This window comes from Cottoperca gobio, chromosome 2, assembly GCF_900634415.1.
Source record: "Cottoperca gobio chromosome 2, fCotGob3.1, whole genome shotgun sequence".
NCBI classification, from domain to species: domain Eukaryota; kingdom Metazoa; phylum Chordata; class Actinopteri; order Perciformes; family Bovichtidae; genus Cottoperca; species Cottoperca gobio.
The window spans coordinates 12,239,596-12,264,336 of record NC_041356.1 but is presented as its reverse complement, the minus strand read 5'-3'; the positions used below and the strand labels follow the sequence as shown (position 1 = coordinate 12,264,336).

Below are 24,741 nucleotides of genomic sequence, written 5' to 3'. Positions count from 1 at the left end.
GATGATTTAATAAAGAGTTCAATAATAAATGTTCAGGGTTGATGCATTCGTGGTTTAGACTGACGTTAAGTCATGTTCTATCTTTATTTGAGCTCCGCCCACGTGCTTTAATGCCACTAAACTCCTGTTTGCAGGATATTTGAAATGCTCAGTTGCACTTCAGCTCATTAACTTTCTTTACCTGTCGCCGTCTTTCCACGAGTGTCCGATCGGCACTGCGCATGTGCACCAGCGGAGATGAGAAGGAAGCAACACGTATCACTGCTAAGCTACTTCCATAATGAGCTTCCATCGTCAACGATGTGTTTAATTCTTTCTTATCTCTAGATTTACGAGCCCGTCGTTTTACTTTTATACAAGCCTTATTGTTGAGCCTGGATGTTGGTTTTATCAACAAACAAAAGACTTGTGGTATAAAATCGACTGACTCCGTCCGTCATGGCACATTTATCCACCAGAACAAGACGTTTTAAAAATGTGAACTGATTTTAAACCGGATCCTGTCGTGCTGCAGCTCACAAGAAAACAATGTGCATGTGTTGTAAACAATATGAAGTGGAACTAGAAGTTTTCTGTTCCTTGAGGCGGGCGCAGTCGTGTGTTTCAGCTTCCAGCATCAATATTTGATGCCCTCTCCTCCAGCCTCATCTGCTGGGGTGGGCAAAACAAACGCACTGATCCAACCTGTTCTGGCATATTGACATGGAGGACACAGTAATGGCAGCCATGTCACCCACAACACACAAACCAGTGGGTGGTGTGTGTGTGTGTGTGTGTGTGTGTGTGTGAGAAGGCCGGGGGTCAAAGGTCAAACCATGCGGATGAAGGTGCTCAGTGACGCGTCACACGGATGACAGAGAAACAAAATCACAACAGCAGGTAAACAGTCCCTTCAGTCTGCAGCTGCTGACACATCTGCATACATATATAATATCAGGTTATTATTCATGTGTTTTAATGTCTTGTTTTGTCACTTTAATACGACATCAAACACAGAACAGCAGGAAATATTCATATTCACTGCAGTTATTTATTATTAGTGATTACATGATATAATAATATATGGAATCTGCACACCGTTGGCAAAAAGATGAATAATAATTACAACTTTACAGACAATATTTGTGCTGATTACCTTGAACTTGGTGTGTTAATATCTAAATGTCTGACACCATGTGTCTAAAACCTTTCTGAGAGTTCACATGTATTATATTATTATATATTATTTATATAGTATTTAGAATGAGTTGTAATGAAGTGTGTCTCGCAGAGAGAGCGGTCCATCAAACCTGCCCCGAGCGTCACGCTGAGGGCCGCGCCTGCAGGCTGAACACCGACACTCAGTAAAGGTCGGGACATTCAACTGAAGCATCCTGCAGACACACACTCACACACACACACACACACACACACACACACACACACACACACACACACACACACCTGACCTTTTAGCTCGCTACACGTCGGCTTTGACCACCTGCAATTACTGAAAAAGGTTTTTCTGATGTAACTTTTCTGCATTAATATGTCTAATTATACATGTATCATGTATCATGTATCATGTAGTGAGTTGTGTTCCAGAGGAATGTGTCATCTGACTGTTTCTCCAGTTTTAAGACACTTCCTACATCCTGGTGTTTTTAACTCTGCATTTGAAGGATGAAGGATTTTAGTCCTGAACGTCTGGATCTGAAGTTCTCAGAGCAACAAGCTGACAGACGAACAGCGTGCACGAGGAACTGATGTTTAACCTTTGAATCAGAGGAGAGGAGAACTCCCATGATGCACTGCTGCTGCACCACCATACCAAACTCCAGCTTTCACTGTTGTTTTCCTTCAGAGCCCCCGAGTGGCAGAAAATGACATATTGTGTTTGAAGAGGACTTGTTATGATCTGATGCAGTTTGACCTCTTTACTTGCTGCGTAAAGACATTTACTGCAGACAGAATGACTCCTCACAGCCTCACACACACACACACACACACACACACACACACACACACACACATATATATATATATATATATATATATATATATCTACGTATGAGTTCATGTTCAGTATTTCTTGTTGCCTTCCCCTCAGGAGTGTGTTTTACCTTCACACCAGGAAGTGCAGGAGTGTGTGTTGAGCCGGAGGTAATGCACATTGACAGCCCGGCGGGTGGAGACAGGGCGTGTGCAGTGTGCAGAGAGAGAGATGTTTCCTGCTGCAGCTCCGCATGTGGACGAAGAAAAGCAAAATGAAATGAACAGAAACAGACTTGGACAGAAAAATCAATCAGAGAGAATCGATCAGAGCTCCAGCGGTGCTTCCAAGCAAAGATACATTTACATATCAGAACACTGCCGTACATTATTGTGATTCTCACACACACACACACACACACACATATATATTATATATATATAATATAAGATTACCTGAAATATTAGACAATAGCAAATAAAAGCAGGATTTCTGTGTGAGCCTGTTTGAAACAGTGAAAGCAGGTCAGCTGTGCACTCACAGAAACTCCCCATCAGGGAGCCGGCCTGAGTGCTTCTACATCATTAAATATTTCATATCTGCGCAGCAGCGACGAACAGCAGAGACTCCGGACCGAGGTGCAACACATTGGAGGATCTTCGGTCTTCTGGACGTGACTCACACACACATTGAGTTGACCTGTAAAGACATACTACACATGAAACGTCCCGGTTCACCCTGGAGGTGTCAGAAGCACAGCGATGCATCAAAGTAACAATAATCTCCTTTAAATGAAACCTTTTGTGCACAAACGTCAGAGGAAACCAACACAACAACAACATCTTCTCTGTCGGCTGCTTCGTCCTCCGTGAGGTCTGCGCTGTCCCAGCGGCCCCCCCGGCGGCCGGCTGCAGCGGGCTGTGACGCGCCGGCCCGACGGAGTTAAAGTGGGACACACAACATCTTGCGTGGATGATTGATCACGTCACAAGCGGGCAAAGTTAACCGGCTGAAGACTGCGGGGGAAGAAAAACTCTCATAAATGATTCGGGGCGAGTCATGAAAGATGTGAGCGAGCGGACAGGAAGTCTTTGTGCTGCAGGTAGAATGGAGTTTAAAACACCTTCTCAGGCTTTTATCTTCAGTGCACAAACAAAATGGATCCACGAGGAGCTCTGATCTTCATCCTTCTTCTTGCATCATGAAGAAGCTCAAACCTGAGGATCCAAATGTGCTTTTAGAAGCGTTTACGAGATGATGCTTCAGCTCAGTGTGTTGTCTCCGGCGCTGTCAGTGTGTGTTTGTGCGCGACTTCACACATCTGCTGGTGCAAAAAGCAGAAGAGTGTGAGTGTGTGTGAGTGTGAGTGAGTGTGTGTGAGTGTGTGTGAGTGTGTTGTCGCTTCAGTGACAGCAGCTAAAAGCTTCCTCAGGTTTTTGGTTTCTTACATCTCTGAGGTCCCATGATGCAGCTCAGGAGTGGATTATTCTTCTGCACACAACTAATACCTTTTATTTATTTATATATAGTTTGTTTATTCTTGTTGCTGTAATCTTTTGTTGTTATTTGATTGTCTTGTTTCCTCACGTTCTTCTTATTGCGTGATCTAAATGATTAAAGGTGTGTCTTCTCTTGTTTCATTAGTTTAGTTATACAGGTGAGGAGTGTCAGCACACACACACACACACACACACACACACACACACACACACACACACACACACACACACACACACACACACACACACACACACACACACACACACACACACACACACACACACACGACACATTTCACTGTGATTGCACAAAATCCTTTATTTCCAGGATCCAAGAGGATTTTCAACACACAGCTCGAAGACAAACTGCATCTTTAAAACATTGTTCACATACAGCGACGACCTTCAGTGATAAAAGTAGCAAAATAAAGTCTGTGCTTTTCAAAATAAAACATGAACCACGACATGACAGCTCACGGAGACCGGCTGGTAACACAATGAACATATACAACACTTTAAAGTGGATTTAAAATGAAGATGTCGCTCCAGTGTTTGGAAAGGTACGACGGACAGGCTTCACCGTTATGGCACCGTTTTTGTTTTGAGCTAAAGTGACAAACATGACATAAAGATAAAACGCACGACTCTTGGGAACAATATTCAGACAACATGGAGTCGCACGATGCTTCTCTGGTACAGGACGACTTCCAGTGCTGGAGAAAGAGTTTGTAAGAGCAGTGATTTTAAAGTAGTGCTCGTACAACACCATTAAAAAACACAGTTACACACACACAACCAGTGTTGTTGTTTTTAAAGCGCCTTGTCATTTTATAATCTTTCATACAACTGGTTTAAATATTCTGTTTTATAAGAAAAGTTTACAAAAAACAAGAGAATCTGTAAATGCATTTCGTCGTTGTGACGCTACCAAATCACCTTTAAGCACCTTTAGTAGTGAAATAAAAGCTTCATGTTTCAAACGCAGTCTAAACATTCAACGATGGAGCGACTGCAGACACGTGCTCATGTTTCTCATTTGGTTTTTGAGTCGGTGCTAAATGCTAAATGCTGTCCAGTGTGTCTGCAGCTGTTAAACGTGAGCAAGAGACGCATGAGAACTACAGCACACGTATTGTTTTCATCTTAATAATAATGTTCAGTTAGGAAGCTGTTATTTACAGGGAATCTGACGGGACTTGAACGCAGCATAAGCTTTCAGGTTATCATTCCAAACTTCATTATATCGTCTGGTGACACGTTTACTACCAACACAGTACGATTACAGGACACTTCCAAAGCTCAGAGCAGAAGTTATATCTGATACTGTTCTCCGGATCAGCACTTTGCTTCTGATCTTTACTTTAACGTGAACATAATGACCACATATGAAGATAAAAAAAGACAACTGAAGTGCATATATTCTCTCAGTCGTCTGTGATCACGGGAAAACTAAAACTTGAGAAATGCTTCCATGCGCTTCCTCTTCGGCCTTCAGTTGTAATCTATTATTTACAATTAGGTCCTTAATGGATTACTGCGTGCATGTAAGTGCACTCAGTGTTCCCCACGCGACACGACTGCAGGATGAAGCAAGCGGGAGTCTGACTGGCCGCGGCCGCCGAGACAAGGCATTAACGGGACATCTCACACCGTCTCCGGTCAGGAAACTAAAATGCTCTTTATGTTGGAGTTCAGTGCCAGCGACGGACAAAGCTTCCTGATCACGTCTCTAATATACATGTAAGTGCACATCATCGTAAACCTCAAGTGTAAACGCGGCGCCACAGAAGCAGCAAATAAAAACACGAGTTTGAACTTTTAGCTTCTGTTTGAATCTCATCTCAACAATATGAACGGTAAGAAATGCTGTTTTGTTGACATGTAAAGCACCAGGACGAACGACATCTACTAACCCTACAGCTCATCTCACGGCTCCCTCTCGACATGATGCACGAGGAAACACAAGCACATGTGTTCTTACACTCGTGTGACGTTTGTGAGCGTTATTGTTGCACAAATAACAACATATTAAATCTTTTAATATAACTGGAGACCATTTCTCAAAGCATCATCCTGGGGAGGGACAGAGACGGTAGATTTCGGGCAGGATGAACCTCCTCGCAGACACCATGTGTGATTGACTTTCACAATTTTAACCACTTTAATCTCAGAATTAAAGAATTTAATCCCTCCCCAGATTTTGTTTTTACTTACAATGGCTCAAACACGCCCCCCCCCCCCTCGTCTCTGCAGGACGTTCAGTGTATGTACAGATCACAGTGATGAGTTTTGGCTCCGTTCAGGTTCACGCCTGACTGACAACAAAGAACACAAATCTTATCAAACATCATAATTAAACTTTCAGTGAGCGCACGACTATCAATATTATAACACGCAGTGTGACGGGTCTTTCCTCGCCACGCCTTGACGGTTCTCCGAGTAGCACGAGTGTGACGTTGGACTACAGGAAGAGACTCAGAAACAACCTGATATGAAGTCCTTTCTGGAAACGCTGCCTCTTTTCCCTCCCTCTTGTGATTGTTTAAAACAAAAGGATGCAGCCTCCTCTTCTTCTCTTCTAGCCTCCTCTTCTCTTCTTCTCGCCTCCTCTTCTAGCCTCCTCTACTCTTCTTCTCTTCTAGCCTCCTCTACTCTTCCTCTTCTCTTCTAGCCTCCTCTACTCTTCCTCTTCTCTTCTAGCCTCCTCTACTCTTCCTCTTCTCTTCTAGCCTCCTCTTCTCTTCTTCTCGCCTCCTCTTCTAGCCTCCTCTACTCTTCTTCTCTTCTAGCCTCCTCTACTCTTCTTCTCTTCTAGCCTCCTCTACTCTTCTTCTCTTCTAGCCTCCTCTACTCTTCTTCTCTTCTAGCCTCCTCTACTCTTCAGTCAACCTTTCAGAGGAAAAACCCAGACTTCTGGGGGTCCTGCAGCGCAGGGAGTCCGTCGGGGATGTCGCGTGTGGCCACTCCATTTCCATTGGGCATCAGACACGTCCTGATGTACGCTGCGTTGGTGGCAGCGAGGAGGCAACCGTTCTCCAGCTGGAAAACAAAGGATTTGATTTATCTTCATGGTGTCGCCTTAAAGAACCACTGAAAAACTCATATGGACACATGAATCTGTGTAATGAATGAATCGTCTCTTAGTCCAAGAAAGATTCATGAATGTGTTTAAACACCACTGCAGTAGAAAGCAGGTGTTCTCTTACTGCTCCCTCCTGCAGTCCTGAGACGCCATCCAACACATGAACACATGAACACCTGAACACATGAACACATGATCACCTGAAGACATGAATACATGAACACACCTGAACACACATTATCACCTGAACACATGAACACCTGAACACCTGAACACATGAATACATGAACACCTGAACACATTAACACATTAACACATGAACACATGATCACCTGAAGGCATGAATACATGAACACACTTGAACACACATTAACACATGAACACCTGAACACATGAATACATGAACACATGATCACCTGAAGACATGAATACATGAACACACCTGAACACACATTATCACCTGAACACATGAACACCTGAACACATGAACACATGAACACCTGAAGACATGAATACATGAACACACCTGAACACACATTATCACCTGAACACATGAACACCTGAACACATGAATACATGAACACCTGAAGACATGAATACATGAACACACCTGAACACACATTAACACGTGAACACATTAACACCTGAAGACATGAACACACATTAATACATGAATACATGAATACATGAACACACCTGAACACACATTAACACATGAACACCTGAACACATTAACACCTGAACACCTGAACACACCTGAACACACATTAACACATGAACACCTGAACACATTAACACCTGAACACATGAACACACCTGAACACCTGAACACATGAACATCTGAAGACATGAAGACATGAACACATTACCAACGAGGACATGTTCCTTTCTAAAGTCACAAATCTTCAGTTTGTAGTTGCTGAAGATCATTTACTCGTTAAACAACCAGAGATCTTGATGAACACATGAACACATGAACACATGAAATGCTTTGAATCTATCTCGCTTGTTTTCTTTGAATCTGGTTTCAACGTTTTACACGTTTACTTCTCGGTGACATCTTGAGAATAATAGCTCTATTGTTGCGTGCACAATGACTCCTAGGCGCTCCTCGTGATGAACACATGATGTTGTGTATTCATTGTGAGAGGGTGATCAGTGTTTGGACACATCTCCCTGCTGCACTTTTATACAGACGACAGTAAAACTCCAGTCGCCTCTCTGAGCTGAGACTAGTCTGGGTGCATCGCCGCCTGCCCCCCCCCACCCTGCGTTCACAGCATTAGGTAATGATGACAGTCAAATTGTAGGTCAGCGCCGCTCACGCTTCACTGAGCAGCATGCCAGTGTTTTTCTTTCAGCGACAGTCAGTGACCCTGAAGAATAACAGTGGAGGCTGAATGGGGCGGGGATGAATGGATGCCTGGCGGGGTCGGCCATCTCTGGGGCCGACCTTATTCTTTTCATTAATGTACTCTCTCACTCTTTCCTCTCCTCTCTCGTACTTCATTATATCTCGCTCGCCGTCAAACAATAACACTGACAAACACAAGGAGACCTTTACTGTCGGACATCTTGACTTCAAGACGAAGCTTTCACGTTTAACCGTGACGCACGGCAACGATGTCGCACAGTCAACGCAGCTACTGAGGTGTCAGAGGTGTCGTTTGTGCTCCTGAGACGTTCCTGATCGGCCTCATTATGTTTTACGATGGGAACTTCTCTAGACCTCCAGCGACGCGTGTCTTTGTACTCCCACTGATGAGCGCTCTTTAAGGATGACGCTCCCCAGCCCGCGCTGCTCTGTCATTACTGGGAAAACGTTTTGTTGGACTTTAAAGACAAATTCCTGCGTCCCCTGAACGTTACACAGTCTCATTAAACAACCCAAATAATGCTCGCTGCGGTGAGTCTGCAAGGTCCCTACAATTACACTTAAGAGCTTCTACACACACATTGTTCCTTTAATGTAAGTATCAACTCATTCATTTCATTACTGCTGAAACCAACGATTACTTTTAATATGGATTTATCTGGAGCTTATGTTCTTTTAGAATCGTTTGGAGCATGAAGGCCGCTCGCAACTCCACAACGGACATCAAAATATAAAGAAATGAAGATTAATGCGTTAAAGGAGTTGCATTTTAAACAAACTGCATCAGGTGTGTTGTAAGTATAATAAATAAAACGTGTTACAGACTCATCCAGAGAAGTCAGTGTCAGGCGGCGCTGCTCTGACCCGTCTCGTCTTATTTACATGGCGTGTCTGGTCACATCCTCACAGTTTACACTGAGCTCCGTGCCAGGCCCGGGGCCTCTGTGTGCTGACTCGGAAAATAAATCAATTTCCACGACAGTGAAAGAGAACAGCGCAGAGTAGAAGCGTTGTACATTCTGCAACCCTCGGTTTGTTGATGTTCACTTGTATTTAAGGGCAGCGCAGACTTCAGGCCCGTCAGTGGGCGAGGATCAAGAGTTTAGCTCTCTGGCAGCCTGAGAGACAGGCTGACACGAGGCAGAAGGTCTCAGTGGGACTGTGCAGCATTACTCACCTGCTCACGGACGTGCAGCATCAGCCTGGCGTTTATGGGACAGATGGTATAAAATAGGAAATAACCCTCCAACCAATGAGACTTGCTGAAAGGAGAATGAAACCTGCACAGGACCTTATCGTCTGGGATTTAAATAACTATTTAAATGTCTGAATGAATCTTATTTTAGTGCTCGGGCGTCTGGATCTTAAGTTCTCAGAGAAACGAGCTGAGGGAACGTTAGCGGCCGCCGAACAGCATCGAGTAAAAGACGTTTGTTCTTTGATTATTTACAGAATTCTTGAATGAAAAATGAAACTTCAGTTTAGACGGGATGACCACATGGCGATGCTGGGTGTCGTGTCTGCGTGGTCTCTTACCTTGCTGTGAGGGGAGTCTTGCGCGGCGGTGTTGAACATGCTGTAGGCCTCTAATGACGGCAGGCTGTGCTGAGGCTGGGACAGTCCCAGTAACTCCTCTAACTCCAGAGCAGAGCTTTGGGTGGGACACTGGGACAAACAGGATGGAGGAACCTGCTGGTAGGGCCGAGCGGCGGCCACCAAACTCTGGTAGTGACAAACGTCCGGTGTGGTCACGCCGCTCAGCGCCGTGCCACCTGCATGTGCTGCGTTGGCGATGTTGTAACCCGCGTGGCTGACCTCCACGTTCGGTGGGAAGGCCGTGTGTCCGTTCGGGAGGTAAGATCCGTTTGTTGTGAGCTGAGTGTGGAAGCCCGGCAGCAGAGCGCTCTGCGACTGGAGGTGGAGCGAGTGCTGATCCTGCTCCAGCTGCCACTGCTGACTCGATTCCAGAAGTGAGTGAAGGTGCTTATGTTCGCCGTTCAACTGCGAGGCTTTGAGAATAGTATGGGGGGGATGGTGGTTCTCTGTCGATACCACCCAGTGACCGTTAGGAATCCCAGTCTTGGTGTCCACTGTTCCAGGCTGGGAGAGAGACTGCGTGTGTTGAGCTTTCACCTGCTCACGAGCACTGATGTGCTGCTGCATCTGTTGCGACAGCTGGATGATGGGCAGAGCCGGAGGGACAGCAGGTGCGAGGCACGCCTGCTGGGCCGAGTCGGGGTTTGATGGACGAGTGGAGTCCCCCTCTGTCCCGCTTTCCAGTGAGTCGTGGATGTAGGAGAGGATTTCGTTGTTGGTGAGAAGGTCACTAAGTGATGGGACATGGTTGGGTCCCAGCTCCACCTGGATCATCCTCTCGTCCAGCAGCAGGAGCTCCAGGTCTTCAGCATTTAAGCCCAGGTTCTCCAGGGCGCTGAAGAGCTCACTGTTGGAGCACGTTTCCTCCCCGTCCAGGGACAGAGAGTCCAAAGTGGCCAGCAGTGGGTCATAACTGTTGCTATTGCATCTCCCCGTCTCGCCGTTAGATGCCATATGCCAGCTGTCGCCACTCAACATGCCGCCATAAGCATCACTGTCCCCTTGCGGCTCGGTGAAAAGGCTGCTGTGGTAAGAAGTCTTCGGCTCCGTGTCCGGCTGGCAGACATACACAGACTCGTCCTGGCTCATCAGCGCTCCCAGCAGGGACTTTGGGTCCAGGTCGTCCGAAGAGCTCTTGTCCAGTTTGCCTTTCTTGGACTTGCTGCCTTTGGCTTTGCCCTGGAAGGAATCAGGGAAGCCGTGCAGCGGATAACCGGTCTGGTAGAGCGTCGCCTCTCCGGTGGCGAAGGTGAAGGGGAGGTGCATCGACCTCTTCCTCAGGTGTTCCCCCCCTTCCTCATCCCTGTGAAAATACGCGTTACAGAAAGAAATTAACAGATGAATTAGATAAAACTCAGAAGTCAAGCTGGAACCGGCGTCCACTTACACCAAGGGTCTCTGCGTGGCGATGATGTAGTCCGGCTTGCCGTTCTTGTAGACGAGCCTGGCGTTGGCATGGACCCACTTCCACCGGTTCTCCTTGGTGAGCAGCCTGAAGACGGTGAGGCCGCTCTCGCCCGTCTTTATCACTGGAATCACATCAGACGAGACATCAGAGGCTCCGTGTCACTGCTGTTTACGTCTGCATGCCTCGCAGTGTGCACACACTCACACTGCATCTGCTCAGTGGGGCGTGCTGCTGCGGTGCAGGCTACCTGCTGATGTTCACTTTGGCTACATGCACATGTTACAACTCCTGTTTGCACACACTTAGGCAGCCCGACACACGCGCACCATCACATCCTTCCCAGTCCCTCATCTCCACGGCTCAGCGTTGCGTCTGTCGGTGCGTGTGATTGTGGTGCGGGTCATGTTTCTGCGACGTCTAGTTTATAAACAAGCGTCACGCTGAAGCACAGAACCAGAGGAACGCTGCTTCCTCTCTCTCCCGGTTGAACAATGTGTTCATCATGACAGGAAAGTTTAGTCCAAACGGGACTAAAGTCGTGTAAAACATCCTGCATGATGGATATTCTTAGTTCTGCTAGTTTTAGTATTCTGGGTCTATTAATAGACTATATGTGAGGAGTAAAACACTAAATACAGGAACATCATGTTGGGATCTGTAGAGTAGACCTTTAGAAGGAACTGCAACATGTCTCAGGACTCTTGTGAGAAACAGCGAAGCGTAGATATTCTGTGACCCAGTGTCACGTTCAGCAGAACCACAGCAGGCGTTTAGGTTTCCTTCCCTCATAGTGATGATCTGATAACCTGAGGGTCTGTGGCGCTACACAGAAACCTTCCTTCCCATCTGTGCGTGCATTAGAGCATGCATGTATCTCTACGTTGTATGTTTCCAAATGCATATGCATGTGTTCCTGTTCTGTATGCATGACTACATGCATACAGTATGTGTCTTTGTGAGCGAGCGTGTCTGGTAGCGGCGCGTTGAGGGCGCCATGGTTACGACTAACCGGGTCATCCGGTACACAAGGTAAGTAGGACACTTGACTCTCGCTCGGAGATTTCCTCCGCCGTCAGAGTGTTTGTTTGTTGCATGTGTTACGAATGTAGTGTTGAGCCAAACACGAGACCCGGGTCATTACACATTACTGATCCGAGAAGCCACATTCTGTGCAGCCGGACGAGTTCCCCGACAAAACATCCACTAATAATCCGGCAGCCGTTCATACCGATGAAGAGGTCAGAGTTAACCCTAACACACGTTTAGAACACTGCACACTGTGCCAACGCAGGCGTTATATATTGGTACACATGATACATATATATAAAACAGAAAGGAAAGACAGCAGCTGAGATAGATAGATAGATATATATCTATATATATCTATCTATATCTATATCTATATATATATATATATCTATATCTATATATATATCTATCTATATATATATATATATATATATATATCTATATATATCTATATATATATAGATATATATAGATATATATATAGATATAGATATAGATATATATATATATATATATATATATATAGATATATATATATAGATATATATAGATATATATATATATATAGATATAGATATCTTTGCCTATTATCCCTAGTTACCTTTCCCACCCCTCCCCCCTCGTTTATGTCCTTCCAGTCGTGCTTCACTAACGAATAAGTAAACTGTGAGTAGACCACACAGGCTGCAAACAGCTGTTACTTACTTCGAACGTGGTTCTCGGCGCAGTACAGCATGTCGGCAGCGTGAATGAACTGGTAACCTGAACCTCGAACTCTCAGCTCCGCCTCCGTGTAGCCCAGAACAATCTTACCCCTGAAAACCACCAAGAACAAGACCAGTGTGACGACCATCAGCAGCGCCAATAAACTAAAGTGTGAGGTGTTCAGAGCACGCACTTTGCATCGCAGGCCATGGGTGTGAAGTCCAGCTTGTGTTTGGTCCTGAAGATCATGTTCCTGGTCCTGATTTCCAGGATGGCCGGAGGCTGCAGGGGCGTGGCGATGGCAAACAGGGCGAGCTGAGGCGGGGTGCTCCGCTCGCTGCCGCACTGCTGACGGCTCTGACCGTGGAGGAACTTGAGTCGACCTTGGATGTTCAATGCCTGAGAGGAGAGCACATAAATCACAAATAAGATGAGGTCCACGAGCACCATCAGGTAATGTGGAGAGCACTCCTCCTGGAGACCCTGGAGCTGCTGCATCTGGTCCCACATGCAGAACTGATGATCATCCAAACACAGGTGACAGGTGAGGACGCACCAAACGCACGAGGAGCCACAACAATCCAGGCGAAGCCAAAACATGACTGCACAAAGTTTCCAGCGTTCGATATCTTGTCAGTGAAACATACATTAAGTGTTGGACCCTCAAACACTTGGAGGGCGTACGCACTGAATCTAGAAGTGTTCTGGGGATGTGTGAAGAGCACTTTCTCCTGTCTGCTGTCCTCCTCTCACCCTGTGGCATCCCGTGTGAGGACCCCCACCGCCTCTGTTGGCTCTGGTTAATTGACCTTGGTGGGTTTAAGGGCCAGCAGCCGTGATGTCAGGAATCTAGCCCCGAATAGCAGGAGGGATTACAGAAAACAAAGCCATAGCGAGCGGTAGACAGAAGCAGAAACCTGGCTTAATGCTCACGCAAACGCACGAGGAGAGGAGCCGCGGGTTCGAACCCCTTCACAGAACCGCTGGACTTTATTTGGCCAAAACGATGAAGAACTCGAGCTTTCATGCAATAAAGACCCTGACAGACATAATATAACGAGACCTTAAATGTCTTGTTTGTTCTGAAGAGATTACGTCTGTGAGGGGAGGAACCAGTGAAGAGCCATTAGTGAGCGGTCTGGAGCTACCAACTCTGACCAAGCAAGTTCCAACTCTGTGGGAGGATTAAGACCCCGAGGCTCTTTAAAGGCGGATTACAGGAGTAAATGGTGGCTTCTGATCGCCGAGGGACTGCGAGGTGGCACGCCATACTGCGAGCAGGCCTGGAAACACCACAAGCCTCAATATGGAACAGGTTCTTCTAAGATCTGGTTAAATGTGATGAAGTGACGTGTTAGTGTCATATTAACAGTATTTCTGGTACGTGTATCTGCTGTATAGTCGGTCTTACCAGGAAGCCGGACGAGTTGTCCAGCAAGCAGCGGAAGCGGCAGACGAAGCCTCTCTCCAGGAAGGACGAGTTTTCAGGTGGAAGCTGGTCGGGGTTGTAGCTCACCAGGCAGGAAGTGGTCAACACTGAGTCGCCATCTGAGGACATCAAATATGAACTTATGTCTTTATTATACTCCACATTTGTAACGCAGCAGCGTAATGTTGGGTGTGGAGTGGCGTATACAGAAAGTCTTCAGTGAGCAGACCTGTTGACGGGTCGGTGGGGGGGCTGAGGTCGGCGGGGGGGTTGAGGGCCCAGTGCAGGTTGCTCCTGAACTCCTGCTGGTCTTCAGTGTGGATCAGATCAAACACACTCTGGTGCATCACGTCCGTCTGAAACATAATAAACATCGGTGCACAGTGAACACGACGCGTCGCCAGATGTTTAGTAGAAGAAGCCGCTGTCAGCAGAAAGCCTGAGGGGTGCGTTTGATTCCGTTTGCCTTGAAGTGGAGCCAAAAGAAATCAAGTGTCACTGAACATTTGATTGCAACAGTTGGACCGGAGCCAACGACCCGCTGTGACCCTGATAACCGCCGTCTCGACCCAGCAGGACCTGGCTCAGCACCAGACTGGAACCACCAGTGTGGGGGGGATCAAACACAGGTCACCGAAAAATTATTTTGACAGGCAGAGGAGTTATAGAGAAAGAGAAATATTTCTCACAATGAAAGGGGGGGGGGGAAGCTGTACGAATTAAAACTGTTCTGAACATGGGAAGCATCACACGCTGGTTATTTGATGGTGTAATAGTCTGGTGCTGAACACACTGCTGTCCCTGCTGGGGCGGGTCTCAGCCTCGGCACAGCAGCACAACCTTTGCTTCAAGAGCCCGGCTGCGTGACGCCCAAACAATTCAAGCACTCGTATTTACCAAACTGTGAAGACCAAGATGTTAAAGCTTCAGGACGGTGGCCGGGTCTTCCTCACATACTCCAGTCTTGTGTTTTGGGTGTTACGACAGCCGTTGACACGAAATGTATTTTATTTCCAAACACTCCCGGGGAGCAGAGACAGCAGCTTCCACACAGACTTCAGGTTTGCTTGGTAAATGCATGGTGACACGCCTCAGGTGGACGGGGAAATGAGGGGTGAGAGGTGATGTTTACACCCATGTGTGTGTGTGAGGTGTGAGTACAGGGTGTGTGTGTGTTTGGACGGTGCGTCAGACAGACTTTGGATAATAACATTCTCTAAAATGAGATCAGACTCGAGGCAGCGGCGCTTCGTTGTATTAAACTCTCGCTCCATATGTGCGTTTGATTCAATCTTCAGGGCCCTCGGGACGATGCGTTCACTTGCCAAGAAATATAGTAATTTATGTTTCACATTAACCAATTAAAGCCAAAAAGATTGTACATGAGAGTCACATGACCCGGACGTTATCCTAGACAGGAAATGTGTCTTTGCAGATATCTGATTATGAGCATCACACTATATCCATCTCTCTCTACCCATAATTCCTTGTGTTTTTGGGTCATTTCCTGTCGGTGCTGTGTTTCCTCTCTTGCTGGACCAGCGGAAATGTTTTCAGGATGTTTTACCTGATGGAAGCCGATGTAATCCTGGATGGTGTGAGAGCAGAAGAAGACGATTCCCTCAGCCGTCACCACCAGGATGAAGCCGTTCAGAGCCTGCAGAGAACATCAAACAGTCAGACATGCAGCTAAAGGTCCCCCCACACACCACCAGGATGGTTTCTGGTTTCTAAACAAGGAAGAAACTAAAACAGGGTTGAGACATGTCCCCCGGGCAGAAAGAGAGGAAGACGAGGGAGGAGAAGGAGGTCAGTACTGGATGACGAACGCCTCCATCCTCGCTCCTCCTCTCCCTCCTGGAGCCTCGGGGCTCAGTGAGGAGGTGATGACACTGAGTCCTGACACCGCCAAGAGTCACAACGGCATCCTGTGAACATCCGCCTACACCTCCCTGATGAGGAGGACGGTGACCTTCGTAGGAACAGACACTAATACACTCCTCACGTCTACATCACATGACTCTCTGCAACACATCTCTGAAACGCCACGATGTCAGACATTAACGAGCATCAGTCGGAGCTTCTAACTCACACATTATTCACTCGCTCGTCACATTTGTACATTTATCGCTGAGCAGCAGAAACACCAAACATCTCTGGTTTTATCTTCTTTATTGTGTTTGTTGCTGGAGAGCGTGATAAACGTTGGGCTCCGCTCGCTGCACGGCGACCGACAGTCAGGCATCTAAAACCTGCAAATGTTAAATATCATAAATTAATGACCAGATTAGTTTTGGATCTAAGGTTTAAGCTTGAAAATAAATCTGCCATAAAGCGGCATGTGACCACACACACACACACACACACACCCACACACCCACACACACACACACACACACACACACACACACACACACACACACACATTTCCTGTAGCTTCATCTGTTTGTTGTCTCTATCACACGACTAACGATGGACGATCAGATGCTAAAGATTTGGTGGCACACGATCAAACATCCAGGAATACTTGAAATGCTTTTAGTTGACTTCCCCCTCCACCAACACATCCTTCATCCAAACCCCCCCCTCCCTTCAATAATGGATGTGTTCACCGGCTCTGTATAATTAATGGGCCGGTGTCTGTAATGGAACAGAGCAGCTGAAGGCAGGAAGCTGCTGATCCTTCTCCTGCACTGACCCAGTTACTCCTCTGGGATCAATACAGTGATTTATCAGAGGCTGTCGGGTGCAGCTGTTTACCACTTTAACTTCCCTTCAGTCCTGATATGGTCCCTTCGAACCAATGGGTGGACTACGTCTCAGGATTCTCTCTCTTTCAGCTCTGCACCATCTCCTCCACGTTCAGCAGCGAGTGTCTAACTGTGTGTCTGCTGTGCACAGTGACGTGTTACAGCTTATTCTCTGAGAGCATTGCTGTGAGAGCGCTGAGAGGGAACACTTAGATTGTGGGCCAGACGGTTTAACAATGAGCTGAAACTCACTATAAAGCTCCGTAAAGCCGAGGGGGAGGTCTCTCACAGTCATTATGTTGACTTTAAAACCAAAAGGATAGTAATAGTGTGAGATGGAAGTGAAAAACAACGGACCACTGTGGTACTAAAACTAATCTTTCTCTCTAAAAGCAGTAAGACGAAGAAAACAAGACGTTTCTGCTGTGCAGAGCAGCCTCTGACCTAAAACAGCTGATTGTTGTTGTTGTGTGCAGACACGGGGGAAAAGCCACAACTAACTCAGAGCCTCAGTGGTGAGATGAGCAGTGAGTGGCGTACTGAGGACGGACAGTGATCAACACTAACTGTATCCAGATGTTTGTGAAGTGTCCTCCACATTAACTACAGGACCAGAGAGCAGATCAGTAAAACATGTTTCCTGGTGATGGAAGCTTCACCAACCTGCAGCAGCAGTTCCCCCTCAGGGATGCGACCATCCACAGACGCTTTGCTGTCATCGCTGTCATCGCTGTGGTCGCTCTTCTTCTTCACGCCGGTGGACAGCTGGTTCTTCAGCGTCACTGCAGAACGAGAAACAGAGAGGACAAGTTACAGACGGACAGTTACACAGATCGGTTTGCAGACGTCTCTAAAAAAGCCCGTCACGAGAATCTATCAGGTCTTAGAGCTGAGTGTGTGTGTGTGTGTGTGTGTGTGTGTGTGTGTGTGTGATTGTTTTTTCTTCTTATATGCACGTTGCTGTGTGTACCGTCTACTTTGCACATTCTCTCCTTCGCTCTGTTTTGCGAAGGGTGGGGCTTCACACCTGACGCACACACACACCTACAGTCAGAGCGGAGGAGAGGAGATAGAATCCACGCAACACTTTCCTGTAGCCAGGCAGACAACACGTCCCACAGGGGCTTCTCTGTGACCTCTGACCCCCTTGAGTCTGGGGAAAACAAAGAGCTCTTGTGAAGCAGCAGCGGAGACGTTAATGGAAGAGGAAGTCTCTGCAGACAACACAAAGGCTGAAGGTTCAACCACTCAAGCTTCTTCTGATCGCGACCCAAACTCCACACCGGGATCAATAAAGCTCCACCGTGTCTGTTTATTATGGTATGGAGTCTTTGTGTCGGCAGCCTCAGGGTATCAGCACGGGACAGAAACAACCACACACTCGACATGGATCCAGCAGCAAGTCACTGAAGTTAGATTTACTATCATGAGACATCATGTTAACTCTTACAGTAAGTATTCCAATCTACTTCTATTCAAGGTCATCTATTCCAGATGCAAAGGTGACCTTCTCATGACCTTTGAGATCATGTTGTCAGAACATATATTTGTTATGTACATATGGTATGGATCTTTATATCGGCTCCTGATGTAAACTGAATGAATAAGACTTTGTTCATGCACTGAACAGTCCTCAGGATGTTCCTTCACAGCTGTTCTTGACATTAATGTCTGCATGCACAGCGTCGTGTGCAGTGACAGTCAGTGGAAGCTTCCAGCGCAGAGAGAGGAAGAGCATGTCCACGATCAATAATTAACAGCGAGGAGGGGTGGAGGGTATTTTGCGCCCTGACGTCATGAACGGGAGCCGGCGGCAAGAAAAAACACCCCGAGGCGACCGGGAGGAGGAGGGGGATGTGTTGGCACAGCGGAGGGCGGCGAGGACGCCAACATCACAACAGACGCTTTAGCAGCGCAGATAGGACACAGACAGGAAGTTCATACATCAGTGAGTGAGGCCGCATGTGACACATGTATTTGGACGATATGAATGTTTGTTTGATTAATATAATAATTAATGAAACTCTTTGACAATCTCAAATGTGGAGATGTTTTCTTCTCTTCTGCCGTCTCGTCAGTCGGTCTGGAGGGACGATGACACAAACAATGACCCGTCTAATCCGGCTACTCGTCGCCGTGACCGAAATAAATGTTTCAAAGGTTCAAGCCAGTGCAGCGGGGGGGGGCCGGCGGGAGGAGAGCATCCCCCGATGACAACACGTACAACAGAGATGTGCAAACTACAGTGTGTTTGTGGCTGTTGGGCTTAAAGAGTATTAAATATACATGAATCATCTTCAACACTTCATGTTACCCCTTTAATTATCCTCACGCAGAACGTCTTACAGTTTTAATACTTTAATTTATTGTAACGTTGCAGAAATAAATAAAGAAACAGACGGAGCGGAGCGTCATCGATGTAAACAGTGAAACACAATGCTGCTGTATTACATAAGCAAGCACTAATCTGCTCTGAGCACTTGGCAGATGGCTTCACATGGAGACAGATGTGGCCACACACACACACACACACACACACACACACACACACACACACACACACACACACACACACACACCAGCGTATTAACTATAGTAGATGCAGTCTTCCTTTATGAATGTATTGTATATGTTAAGTACAGTGGATGTGGTGCAGCAGAGGGCGACTGATTGTCATACAGTTCACGTTTGTGCTGCGTTCATGTGATGTCGGAATAATTGGAAAAATGAGGTTGCGACTGAAAATGCACACTCTCAAGCAGAAACAGAAACAGATATCAACGTGTTGTTTAAACGCTCTGCAATAACATACGACACACGTGCTTTGTAGCCTCCATGTTGTTCCCACATCATCACTTAAAGCTCATGAACACGCTGAAGTCAGAACAGCTTCTCATCTCGGGAAATGGGAGGAGCACCTGAATGCATCATGGCCGTTGAAGGCCACTCTAGATAGAACAGTTGTTGTGTAACTTCACCTAAACATAACCCTTCCACAAACGTACAGAGTGCCCAGCATGGGGAGTGATTAAAGGTGTGGACAGACGCAGGATAAACACACGATGGACACTGGAAGAAAAGAAAACGGGGTTTTCTGAGGTTGCAGTCGTCAAAAGTTGAAATGTGGGTGCCTGTGTCCCCCCCTCCCTTCTTTCTTCAAAAGGTCTGTAAAGCGGCCGTGAGTGGATTATCCCGCCGTGTTTCTATTCTCTGAGGCTTTCATCTCCTCCCCCTCCTCCTCCTCCTCCTCCTCGCTACAGTCTCTTCAGACCTACATTACTGTGACTGAGACTTTGGGACAAGGGTCGACTCGTGGCCACGGGCAAGAGGAGCTACAATGCGTTAAGGGTGTATTAAGACATTACGAGGGGGGGGGGGGGGGGTCGCCCAGGGTTCATGCACTTACAGAGGAGTGTCTTCTGGCCTGTTTCTGCAGGGTCAGAGAGTAACAAGCAGGTCTGATGTGTCTCTAAGCAGAGTTAAAGCCAGATTAAGTCTCTGATAGCTTGTTCTTTAGCGGTTTAAAGAAAGACAACAGTTGGACGTCGGTTAAATTAAATAGTTAATTACTGTAACGACAACACCGAGAGCAACATGCCAAGATAGTGCTTTATAAAACAACATAGAAAGCATTAAAGTAATAAACACCTTCACTGGTGCTCAGTTGTGACGAGACAACTACAGCGAGCTTACGGTTAACGATTCCTGAAGTCTGATTGTTGGACACACACACACACACACACACACACACACACACACACACACACACACCTACATCCCCAAAATCCATCCGTTATGCCTGTAAGCCTGCTAACTCCTCGACAAAGCCACTTCACCACTTCTTAAATAGAGCCTGGTTCACAGGCAGCCCAGACACAAAGGCCACGACCTCGAAACCTCTTTAAAAAAATAGAAATCTCTCTCTCTATATATATTTATATATTTATATATTTATATTATATATTATATATATATATATATATATATATATATAAATATATAAATATAGTGTTTTTGGTTCCCAACATTGTTTAAACTCTTCAGGCTCAGTTTAACACCAGGCAGCAGCTGAGAGGCTGCGAGGAGTTCACAGCACATCTGGATGTTGGAAATATACATTGAGGAACAGAAGAAGAAGAAATAATACGCGTCATGCGATGAAGTACTGAGCTATACCTCCCCCCCCCCATGGGTTGTACATTTAACTCAAGCCTGTGAAATTGTTTGCAAAGGTGTAATTGCGTTTCTTTTTTATTGGTGCAACTTCTCCTGCAGGACCTCTCGCTGACCTTCTTTCTTTCCACCACCGTGTGTTCCTGCGTGTTCCTGCGTGTGTTCCTGCGTGTGTTCCTGCGTGTTTCCTGCGTGTTCCTGCGTGTGTTCCTGCGTGTTCCTGCGTGTGTTCCTGCGTGTGTTCCTGCGTGTTCCTGCGTGTGTTCCTGCGTGTTCCTGCGTGTGTTCCTGCGTGTTCCTGCGTGTGTTCCTGCTGTGTTCCTGCGTGTTCCTGCGTGTTCCTGCGTGTTTTCCTGCGTGTGTTCCTGCGTGTTCCTGCGTGTGTTCCTGCGTGTGTTCTGCGTGTTCCTGCGTGTGTTCCTGCGTGTTCCTGCGTGTTCCTGCGTGTGTTCCTGCGTGTGTTCCTGCTGTTCCTGTGTGTGTTCCTGCGTGTGTCCTGCGTGTTCCTGCGTGTGTTCCTGCATTGTTCTGCGTTTCCTGCGTGTGGTTCCTGCGTGTGTTCCTGCGTGTTCCTGCGTGTGTTCCTGCGTGGTTCCTGCGTGTTCCTGCGGTGTTCCTGCGTGTGTTCCTGCGGTGTTCCTGCGTGTGTTCCTGCTCGTGTGTTCCTGCGTGTTCCTGGTGTTCCTGCGTGTTTCCTGTCGGTGTGTTCCTGCGTGTGTTCCTGCGTGTTCCTGCGTAGTGTTCCTGCGTGTGTTCCTGCGTGTGTTCCTCCTGCGTGTGTTTCCTGCGTGTTCCTGCGTGTGTTCCTGCGTGTGTTCCTGCGTGTTTCCTGCGTGTGTTTCTGCGTGTGTTCCTGCGTGTGTTCCTGCGTGTGTTCCTTGCGTGTGTTCCTGCGTGTTCCTGCGTGTGTTCCTGCGTGTGTTCTGCGTGTGTTCCTGCGTGTTCCTGCGTGTGTTCCTGCGTGGTTCCTGCGTGTGTTCCTGCGTGTTTTCCTGCTGTGTTCCTGCGTGTGTTTCCTGCGTGTCCTCGGTGTGTCCTGCGTTGTTCCTGCGTGTTCCTGCGTGGTTCCTGCGTGTGTTTCCTGGGCGTGGTTGCCGCGTGTTTCCTCATGCGTTGGTTCCTGCGGTGTTCCTGCGTGTGTTCCTGCGTGTTGTTCCTGCGTGTGTTCCTGCCGTTGTGTTCCTGCGTCGTGTTCCTGCGATTGTTCCTTGCTGTGTTCCTGCGTGTGTTTCCTGCCGTGTTTCCTGCGTGTGTTCCTGCGTGTTCCTGCGTGGTGTTCCTGCGTGTTTCCTGCGTTGTGTGTTCTGCGTGTGTTTCCTGCGTCTGCGTTCCTGCGTGGTTCCTGCGTGTGTTCCTGCGTGTTCCTGCGTGTGTTCTGCGTGTGTTCCTGCGTGGTTCCTGCGTGTTCCTGCGTGTTCCTGCGTGTGTTCCTGCGTGTGTTCCTGCGTGTTTCCGCGTGTGTTCCTGCGTGTTTTCCTGCGTGGTTCCTGCGTGTGTTCTGCGTTGTTCCTGCGTGTGTTCCTGCGTGTGTTCCTGCGTGTTCCTGGTGTGTTCCTGCGTGTTCCTGCGTGTTTCCTGCGTGTGTTCCTGCGTGTGTTCCTGCGTGTGTTCCTGCGTGTTCCTGCGTGTTCCTGCGTGTTCCTGCGTGTGTTCCTGCGTGTGTTCCTGCCGCTGTGTCCACAGGTTCTGTGTGAGGTGTGAAAAGATATTTCAGTAGACTCCACGCTGACGTTTACCAGCTTCACTTTCTGTCTCCATCGGTCTCAATTTCAAGACTTGTCATCGTCACCACGACTGAAGTTGCCAAAGTAGTTTAGCACCAAAGTGTGCGGCTTCCTGTTCGCATTTAGTTATTCTCTCATGAATGTATGATGTATGATCAGCTGATGTATGCAGCGCTCGCCCCCTCCTGCTTCCAGCTGGGCTTATATAATATATAGTATAATGTTGTGTTTCCTACCAGAGAAGAAGTTCTTGGTGCGGAGGAAGCTGACGCTGAGCCTCAGGATGGACAGTTTGTCCAGGCTGGAGATGACGTCTTCGGGGAAGGGCAGCAGGCTGGCGAGCCGGTCCAGCTCCGAGTTCAGGCGGTCACGGTGGCGTTTGGACGGGTTGGACTTGGCGCCTTCAGCTTGGGTGGGTTTGACTCTGGACATGAATGATAGTTAGGGTTAGGGTCAAGTGTCACGTATATACACTGACAGATGGGGAACATGTTATGTTGATCTATATTAGCATTAGATATATTGGATATGCATGTGTTGTGATCTATCATTAACTACACAATAAAAACCCAGTCTGGTGTTAAAACATAGCTTTTGGTCAATATTTACACCTTCTATATGACTGTTGTTCAATATGTTGTCTTCAATAACTATAATAATGCATAAAACACAATAAAAGTCTTGAATGAGCAGAATCAGAAACACGTACCCCTTCTGCGCCGGTTTCCTTCTCTTCCGTCCAGCATACATGTTGTTATTGTTGATGTATTCAGTGAAGCTGGAGAAGATCCATAAAGTCTTAATTGATTAATTGATGTGCAGCTCCAGGTGTAATCCGGTGGACGCGGCAGCAGCGGTCACGTGATTAACGGACGGACACGGAGCGGCGTTAAGCTAGCGGTACGTTTGAAAAACTAACGGTTACGTTCCCGTTAGCTGACTTAAAACTTGTATTCTGTGCAAATTCATATGAAAATGGATGAACACACGCCATTACTCAACATAAACAATGTCACTGTGTGAACTCACGATACAACAGACGCACTAAAGCTCCCCGTCGAAGTGTTCCGGGACCATCACAGGAGCACTGCCGCTCCGGTTATCCCGTCCATGGCGCTCCGCCGGCGGGGCAAAATCCCGCGGATGTTCCGCAATAAAAACCTCAATTTAACATTCACATCCTGCGGACGAAGTTCAGCCCCAAGTAAACGTTAAAATGAAAACGTTAGAAAGTTAAATGGTGTTCGTCCTCATCGTCCTCTCCTCTCTCCTCCTTTAGCCCTCTCTGCTGCTGTCACGCTCCCGGACCAAAGCGCGCTCCGTGGTCACTGATTTGACGTCGGGAGCGCGCATCGGGTCAAAGGTCACGTCATGGAAAAACAAAGTGGGACATTCATTTCACATTTAATCTCTCAAAATGTAAAAAAGACAACAACAAAGTAGAACAAGGCTCTTGTTATACACGAGTAATGCTATTTTAATATGTTATTAATTCATTTTATAAAGTAGTCAAAATGAGGCATGTTGATGCGTCAGTAATAACAACCCAAACAATATAATGTGTACACTGTACACATTATAGATTTCTATGAATTAATACATATTAAAGCCTTTGGATTTCAGCAGTAGTTTCTGCTTTACAGTCATTTCTATTCTTTAAAGGAGGAGATATCACAGATACACTTCAGGGACGCTTTAGTTTTCTTTGTAACGCAGCCTGTCAAAGTAAGATGGATCCCTTCTGTCCTCGTTTTCTCCTGCAGTGAAAACCATTATAGGCTTAACTGGGAGCAGATTGTCAAACAGGCACAGATGCTTTAAATTGCAAAAAAGTAGAGTTACACCCCCATCTAGTGGACACGGGAGACCGGCACCTGATTAAAGCTTCATGTCAGTTTTCCTCATATTATTCCCAATATTTAAATTAAATGTTTCTCATTTCGTACTTAAAGAGAAAGAAATAGGCTATAAAACTCTAGTTCTAGTAACTCTAGTAAAG

The 24,741-nt window shown here is 46.9% G+C and overlaps 1 protein-coding gene across 2 annotated transcripts; it reads right to left on the bottom strand.

Moving 5' to 3' along the window:
• Positions 1 to 6,240: 6,240 nt before the first annotated feature.
• Positions 6,241 to 24,034, bottom strand: ahr1b (aryl hydrocarbon receptor 1b). 2 transcript variants are annotated; one of them, XM_029445531.1, is made up of 11 exons: positions 23,452 to 24,034; positions 22,979 to 23,166; positions 17,509 to 17,627; positions 15,663 to 15,752; positions 14,325 to 14,451; positions 14,078 to 14,214; positions 12,860 to 13,065; positions 12,667 to 12,776; positions 10,912 to 11,053; positions 9,465 to 10,827; positions 6,241 to 6,510 (listed from the first exon to the last, which is right to left on the bottom strand). In XM_029445531.1, the coding sequence occupies exons 1-11, from the start codon at positions 23,490 to 23,492 to the stop codon at positions 6,364 to 6,366; spliced, it is 2,670 nt and encodes an 889-aa protein (XP_029301391.1). In that variant the 5' UTR covers positions 23,493 to 24,034; the 3' UTR covers positions 6,241 to 6,363. The 2 variants fall into 2 exon arrangements, with proteins under 2 accessions (XP_029301391.1, XP_029301399.1); XM_029445539.1 differs by having other exon boundaries at positions 14,183 to 14,214.
• Between the last annotated feature and the right edge of the window lie 707 nt (positions 24,035 to 24,741).